The 8,274-nt window shown below is 37.3% G+C and overlaps 1 protein-coding gene across 1 annotated transcript; it reads right to left on the bottom strand.

Moving 5' to 3' along the window:
• Window positions 1–488: 488 nt before the first annotated feature.
• LOC113328986 (GRF1-interacting factor 2-like) lies at window positions 489–4,206 on the bottom strand. Its single transcript, XM_026575966.1, has 5 exons — window positions 4,081–4,206; window positions 3,794–3,942; window positions 2,283–2,359; window positions 1,381–1,465; window positions 489–1,253 (listed from the first exon to the last, which is right to left on the bottom strand). The coding sequence occupies exons 2-5, from the start codon at window positions 3,896–3,898 to the stop codon at window positions 819–821; spliced, it is 702 nt and encodes a 233-aa protein (XP_026431751.1). The 5' UTR covers window positions 3,899–3,942; window positions 4,081–4,206; the 3' UTR covers window positions 489–818.
• Window positions 4,207–8,274: the final 4,068 nt, after the last annotated feature.

The raw sequence follows: 8,274 nt of genomic DNA, 5'->3' as shown, positions 1-8,274 counted from the left end.
GAGATCTTCATGTCTATGCGAGATCAGCTACACATGAAAGTTCCAGACGGGGCTAATATTGAAAAAATTGATCAGAACATCTTCAATTTTTGAGAGGAAATATCATTATGCTGATTAGTTGTTGATGTTGAAGAATTGGCCATGAATTTGTTATGATGTTTTTGTTTCCAATGATGGCCTTTAGCTTAGGGCCAAATTATCATCCTTGGATTAAGTTTAGCATATGATCAAACGGTTGATATACGTTTATCACAAAAAAGCTTTAGTATTTGCAAATCGGATGAACTGCGGGTTGGATCGGTAACATACAACCCAATCTGGTCTACAACTGATTTGAAGTTTAATCAACTACCATTAACAAATCTAGGATCAAGTGGACAAACTGATTACGATGATAATCATCTATTAAAAAAAATAGATTATGACGATAATCACGATGAAGAACCATACATCAAATGATCCTTGTATTGATGATATCTCTGGCTCCATTTTTCGTCATTTCTTCTTAAAAATTTAAAACCCATTTCTTTAAGATAAACAATAAAACACGAACCCGATGAATTAGCATCTTGTTACACCATGCATGATATTTTACAATGATGGAATTCACGGCAGAACAACAATCAGGGGTACCTTCATCATCAGACATTCTTTTAACCAACTTTAAAAAAAATTGGAAACACAAGAACTTTGTTTGTCAAGCAATGGAAGCACCACAAAACCTACTGCTCTCTAATAGAGGCACAACCTAATATTCTAGCCATATCAAACTTACTAATAATTACTAGCCTAGGAAACTCAGTTTCAAGAGATCATTATTAGTTACCATCATTTGATCCTTTCAAAAACGACGGCTCCCCATTAGAGGAATTTCCTTGTCCATCTTTAGAACCTCCTTCTAACCCCTCTTGTTGGCTTCCTCCACGTGAGAATTCGCCTAGGCCTCCACTGGGTGAAGGGCCACCACTATGTACACCTCCTCCAAGAGAGCCTTCATTATGCATAACTTGCATTCCGTTGTTGGCTCCTCCAGGTCTCATCATCACATGACCATGGAGCGCTGCTTGTTGCTGTTGTTGTTGATGGTGTAGCTGCTGCTGCTGCTGTTGGTGGTGCTGATCCTGCATTTGTTGGGGACTGAAGTGCATGGGCATCTTTTGTGCGAATGCTTGTTGTTGTTGAGCCATAGCAGCTGCCTGGGGATGTTGCATAAAAAGCCCACCCCCTTGCTGCATTCCTGGATGTGCCTGCATCTGCAAATGCCAACGTTGATAAGTCCTTGAGATGTTATATAAGAACCCGTGTTCTTTTTCTGATATTCTTTTTTATTGAGAATGGTTAACTTTCCTATAACAATATCCAAAGATGTTTGTAACCAACCTGAGTAGGAGTTTGTGGGGCAGGGGGCTGGGCATCAGCAATTGCAGCAAGATACATCAGATTCTTTTGAAGCAGAGCTTGGTACCTGCAAAGTACAGATCGTTAGGTTGATTCACTTGATAAGCTAACAGTGTATATATTTATGGAAACTAAATGTACAAGTGTAGATGTACATCATGCCATATTATTGGAATTGTTCTATCCAAACATCTAAAAACTACTAGATTAGACTCGAACTTTCTTACTTCCTTTGTAGGCAACAGTCTAGGTCTAGATTTTCGTGCTACCCTGTATCTATCTTTTCATTCCATGGCATCTTTATGAAAATTGGGCCTAACTCAAACCTTTCTAACGATTAGCATATTTAGAGACAGATTACAGGTTAACTAATGTAATATAGGATACAGGAATGTTTAGCTACAACTAGTAACATCCAATGGGACAGCCTTTATCATAGCTCCCAGCAAAAGGTTCTTCACCCAATAGATAGAACTTTGGATTTCCAAATGGACTATACTTTATACTAACAAAATCCAATGTCTAGGTCTAATCTAAACAGCGCTGTCAGGATTCTAAGCAAACAAACCAGATAATATGAAACAAACCAATCAACTTTAAGACTTACTGGCTGATAAACCACAGGACTGTAATGAAATGTGAACATCATATTAGACGTTAGAGCAACCTTGAACACTTGAATGAATAAGACAGCACTGATAATAAATACATAATAACTTCATCCACGGCTAAGTACCAGTCAATGCATTCAGGCAACGTACACAGTAATGGTAATATATACAAAATGTGAGAAGATAACAGGGGAATATATTTTCAGAACATAGTTCAGACTTTTCTGCAAGAGCAAAGGATGACAAAAACAATATAAGGAATCAAACACTTACTGTGCACATTCGGCCAGTTTCCCGAGGTTCTGATTATCCAATATAGCCAGAATCAGCTTCTTGTTCTCATCAAGGTACTGCAAAAACATCAAACAGTAAGCAAAATCATTTTAGCTTTTATCAATTGATCGTCCAATTTCGAAGTTGCATAAACATCCAATCAAGGATATGTATACCCCAGAGAACATGTATCAAGGTGTCTACAAAAGACACTATAAAGCATCCAAAGTACTGCTTTGGGCAGCAAATGTTTTGGGGCAGCAAGATTTTTTTTGTGTCAGTTCTTTTAATACAAAAGTCAACAATTGGAGATTTATTACAAGGGAGGAAAAAAAAATCCTGGGGGTATTTGCAGCGAGATCTTAATTTGTTATCTAGCTTTTGGAAACTGTTCAAAAACTTTCATAATGACCCTGCATAGGGGCATCATTATGTATACTATCTTTGGGGCATCAACATCTCAGGGCCGGCCCTGCATATTAGCAGAGATAACAATACAACTTATCAACACTCCAATTCCATTAAATCACTTGCTTAACAGAAGAACGCTGACTAGTAAAAAATACAAAGACAACGGTTTCCATCAACATAACCTGTGAAATTGAGAGTTTGAGATACTATGTTTTAGCAACAAAAAAAGTCGCGTGACCACACATATTGACACTGGTATTCATGTTGGACACTCCAACAGATCTTCTAGCCATTAACCTGTAACATTTTGCAACTAAGTTTTGGGGAAATCGAAAATGCAAGAAGAAAGAAAAGAGAAATATGACTTCCCTTTTCTTCCATTCAATATAAGCTTGGATGTAACTATTTCCTTCTCCTAAGAAGAATGTACATCAACCTAACCGTAACTCCCAAATCCCCGTATTTATATTTTTGATTCATAGTGACCATCGCACCAACACTCGTATCCGTGTCACTTTTACATACTAAGAAACCAAATAGAAAAGATATGTCTAAACACTAATAGACAAGATCCACCACCTTTAAGCGACTTAATGGCAGATTCGACGCTAAAGATTCTCATTAACTTATTGGTGCAATTAAACGTTTTCACGAGAAAAAAGTCACAGAACGTTAATGCAATCGTGTTAATTTTGCATACACATTAACGAAGTCCCGATTAAGTACGAATACTACACCGTATCGTTTCAAACCTTAATTACAAATTTAAGTTAGCAAATTTGTCTGCAGTTCATAACTATATAACAGAACAAGAAACCCAAAACATCATTAGATGCCTTCACCCAAATCTTCAAAATCCATTCGATTTAAGCCAAAAACAACTCAAAATTATGAGGCTAAACACTCTAATTTCAATTTCAAATTTTAATAGATAACTACAATCCCAATATCTCCATAAAAATCTTCTAATCACTAGATCAAATACTAGAAACCTAAAATAAGAAATTTAATTTTGAGAAAGAAATTACAAAAAATCAAAATATATGATCAATCAAAATCACAGACTAAAAAAGGAAATAAGTTTTGGAAAGAGATAGTACCTTCTGAATCTGTTCAGTTGTAATATTGGTAGGTGGAAATGGTGGCATCATAGTCATTATCTGAGGCTGTTGTTGTTGTTGTTGCTGTTGCTGCTGCTGCTGCATATCGTTTTTACTCTTTGATTTTGAAAATCGATAAACCCTAAAACCTAAAAATATCCAAATAACAGACAGAAAAATCCAAAATCAGAGTTGGTGTGTGTGAAATAGAATCTATGACGCGATCGATGCCGTCATCGATTCAATCTAAAAAGAAGAAAAGATAAAATGATCAGAGAAGACCATACCTTGAACCCTGAATGTTAAGGAGAAAGAAACACTTCACCTGAAGAGATTCTTAAAATGAATTCATTTTTCTGTTTTCAAAAAATAATGAATTTAAAAACATCTACACCAAAAACACGTTTTCTGCCGTTTTTTCGAGATAAATAAAAAGAAAAGAAAATTGGTTTTAAACCCTACAAAACCGAACAGGCCATTCTCACACATCCTAAACTTCAAGCCCAAACCCACGCCAATGGTATTTCCACACAAAACGTGGAGCAAATACTCCTCCAAAACGGCCTAAAAGAACCTGAAAATTTTAGGGGCGATCCCAAAAGAATTAGGGGCGATTTTTTTATTCCCAATCCATATACAACGTTAAGGGATGTAAAAAAACGCGGAGAATACGTTAATGCCCTTACATAATCGGAGGCTATTTTGTGCCCGATTAGTATAACGAAATCGGAAGTTTAATAACGGAAAGATACTACCGATTAATATCGATTTTGTGCCAAATGCGTATTTAGCTTCTATAACAATCGGTAGGAACAAGAACCTCACGCGACTACCGATTGTTAAAGTATAGAAATAAGAAATCTTTAGAATTTTGCAATATTGAAATTTGGGACTCCTATATAATCGGACGAATAAAAAACTGTCTAAGCTAACGATTTAGGGATTCTCATAATCGGAATAGTACAAGTAACAAATCCTACCGATTATGGTAGATTTAAAATTTCCTTACATGAAGGATTATAGAAAAAACTCATTTTGGGGCAACCTATAATCGGGAGGTTTGGTAATCTATTTATCGTCCGATTAAGGCTACATCCAAAAGACGAACCAAATGGTTATGGTCGGCTCTGTATCCTCAAAACCTATGAAATTTGTCAAAGGTTTGATTTGGGGCGTCCTATAATCGGTAGGTTATAAGTAACAATCTCTACCGATTTGGGGCTACTTAACAATCGGTAGATAATGAGAAGGTATTAGCTACCGATTATTAATCGTTTGACCGATAAAACCAGTGTCAACCTAATTTCATTTCATTTCATTTCTTTTCAACTTCAACTCCTCTTCTCCTCTTCCCTTCCGACTACAGAGAGAAAGTTTTCCCCCTCGTTGAACTATGTCGCTATACATCGTTATCGTTAATCGTCGAATCGAATCATCGTCGATTATTCTCTATAAAGATGAAATAAAAGGAACGTAAGAAAGCTAAAACCAAAAACCTTTGTCGCGATGAGGATCCAAACATTGGATTGTATGCCCGTAATAAAGAGGTTTTAACTCACGAACCCGAAGAACACGAAGAACACGGAGAAGATGAAGTCCCTGAAGTAGGTGATTCTGATAGCCAAACTCTCAGGCAACTTCAAATGGCCCCAATTATGTAAGATTATACCATTAATTTGGTTTCTACTGCTTCAATTCGACGATTCCATGTTGTTGTTATTTAGGGTTTTCGGTTATTACCCAGATTCGGTAGTTTAGTTATTGTTTTAAACTTCCGATTGTGGTCGAATTCTTCATTTCACAAGAACATTGGTCATATTCGGGTGGTAAATATTTAGGTTTCCTACCGATTGTAGGACGTTTTTCATTACTGAGACCTAAATCGACCATAATCGGAAGTTAAATGTGTTTTTGCCTTTCGAATATAATATGGAAGAACAAGTATTAGAGACGCAGTAATCGGGTGATATGTTTTTTAATTTGCTTCCTATTATTTAGGCTCAACCACTTTAGTCATTTCTAGACACAAAGTGATGCATATTCGGTAGAAGTTAGTTTTGTAAGGCTTCCGATTGTGATGTATTCGGTAGGGTAGACTGTTTCTGACTTTCGATTATGAGTATTCGGAAGATTATGTTGAAATGTAGAGTTTGGTTATAATGTATAGGATAATTATATTCGAATACCAAAAATGTTCTTTTGTTTCCAATCATCCGTATTTGGCAGCTTATAGTTAGCTTAAGTGTCTGATTATGTACAATCGGAGGCTAATGGTTAATTCAACCAATCGAATATTTATATTTGGGACTCTGGATTTAGATTAACTTCCGATTATATAGTTTGGTAACATATGTTCACTAACCTGTTGTACTTTCTTTTGTTGTTTAGGGATAGGCGAGGTAAAAAAGCCGAAGATGCAATTCTCTCAGATAGTGCAAGGAAGGAAAGGCGTAGGAACTTGACAGCTAGTTCAAGGAGAGCTAGGACTACACAATCCACTTCAAGTGCTCAAGATGAAACTCAACTAGCAAGTCAACAAGGTGTTCAACCATCTGCCCCGCAATCAGACTCAGTTCAACAAGGTGTTCAACCAACTGCGCCTCAATCAGAACCAGTTCAAGAAGGTGTTCAACCAAGTGCTCCACAATCAGAAACTGAAATTCAACTAGAAGCACTGGAAGATAGAGTACCAGAAGAAGGAGAAGCCGAAAAGAAAATATTTCTTGAAAGAAAGCGAAACACCTTGTCCCACAAGAACTGAAGGTGAGGTATATTTAAGAAGGCGTAATCTTTGGGCTGCCGGAGGATGGAGGACAATTGTTATTTGGATACAAAGACTCCTGGGCCAAATAAATATATGAAACCAACGTAATAATCGTATCCATTTTATTTACGTATTATATTTTTCTTCTAATAGTTTTAAGGGTTATAGTTTTAGGTTATTCTTTTTTTTTTTAACTTGTCCTGTGTTTAATAGTATCATTTGATGAGGTTCGTATACTCAAACCCACCGCTGCACCAACTAAAATGTTGTATTGTCCTTTGAAGGATGAATGTGAAAGGTTCAAGACAATTATTGAAAATTCGGGGTTGGCTGATGCTGCCGAGAACTCTATGTTGGAACATGACCGTGTGGATATATCGGCGTTTGTGGAGAGACTTTATCCTGAGACCGACACCTTTCATATGCCGTTTGTGGAGATAACGATTACCCCAGATGATGTAGCGGAGATTCTAAGGCTCCTTGTTCATGGAAAATGTGTCGGGGCTGAGTACACAAAGCAGTTGGAATGGGACAAACTTTATTCTCTAACTAAGGACTGTTTTGGTTGGGATGAAGAAACATCAAAAACTGAGTTCAATAGATGCATGAAGTATAGAACTAGACAGTTCAACATTGGTACTCTGATGGATATGTTCAAGGGGACCAAAGAGAAAGAAGAGAAAGGACCTTTAACTGATAAGCAAGTGAACCACGCGGCCACCGCATATCTCCTATGTGTATTGGGATGTGTCATTTTCCCCAATACCAGTGGCAATCGGGTCGACGCCAACCTTTTACAACTTCTGCATCCTCTCGATAAAGTGCATTAGTACTCTTGGGGAACGACATGCCATGCGTGGTTGATGGAAGAGTTGAGAAAGGCGTCGAGGCTTGGAATTAGCCAAGTGGCCGGGAACGTGAGTCTACTACAGGTATTGTTTATTAACTCTACATACTTGGTTATTTTTTTATTTTTCTACCATTGAAGAATCAATTTCCTAATACTTGCAAAAATGACAATATAGACATGGATCTACGACCACTTCCCTATCTTGGAATTGGCCATTAAAAACCCGGCATGGGAGGAAGGTGACCCTAGAGGAAAAAAATACGTCTTCGATGACAACCATTCTAGGACAAAGGAGCAGCAGCTGATTCGTTTGAGGGAGATTTTGGACTCACTGAAAGCCCAAGACGTATACTTTGATCCATACAAGGAAAACCGAGCTAAAGGACATATACCTCCTCGTTCCGATTTGGCCCTTTATTTCGGACCGTTGTGGCACCCCACAGGATATGTGATGTACAATGCCTCAAGGGTGATACGACAACACGGTTATGTACAAGGTATACCAAGGGAAGAAATCCATGGAAATTTCTATTTGGATCTGGAGAAGTGCAAGTCTGATAAAGATTCTATCACAGTGTTTTATAAGGGTAAACCAAAGCCCACATCTCCTTACAAGAGTATCCTCAAATACAAACCTCCGGGTTTTGATAGATTGGTACGTATTGTTTTCTTAATTTAGTTTAATATTATATGTCAAAATAGAGTAATAATCGTTTGATGGTATGCTATGTTTTAAAACAGATGAGCAGGTTCAAGAGTTTGTCCAAATGGTGCACTAAAGTCCGGAGAGCCTGTGTCAATTGAGAAGATAAAAAAGCACCAAGAGTTAATTGATAACGTTGACAATGAAGCGTATGCATCTCAGTT

This window comes from Papaver somniferum, unplaced genomic scaffold (assembly GCF_003573695.1).
Source record: "Papaver somniferum cultivar HN1 unplaced genomic scaffold, ASM357369v1 unplaced-scaffold_115, whole genome shotgun sequence".
NCBI lineage: Eukaryota > Viridiplantae > Streptophyta > Magnoliopsida > Ranunculales > Papaveraceae > Papaver > Papaver somniferum.
Note: the sequence above shows the minus strand (reverse complement) of the source record. Positions and strands in the feature narration are given on the sequence as shown.

What these genes read in the sequence shown, in the direction of transcription:
- LOC113328986 (XM_026575966.1), bottom strand. Translation starts at nt 3,898, where the DNA reads ATGCAGCAGCAGCAGCAACAGCAACAACAACAACAACAGCCTCAGATA. An exon ending in AAACTGGCCGAATGTGCACA is followed by an intron (nt 1,466 to 2,282) that starts GTAAGTGTTTGA and finishes TGTACTTTGCAG; the next exon opens with GTACCAAGCTCTGCTTCAAA. An exon ending in CCCCACAAACTCCTACTCAG is followed by an intron (nt 1,254 to 1,380) that starts GTTGGTTACAAA and finishes TGGCATTTGCAG; the next exon opens with ATGCAGGCACATCCAGGAAT.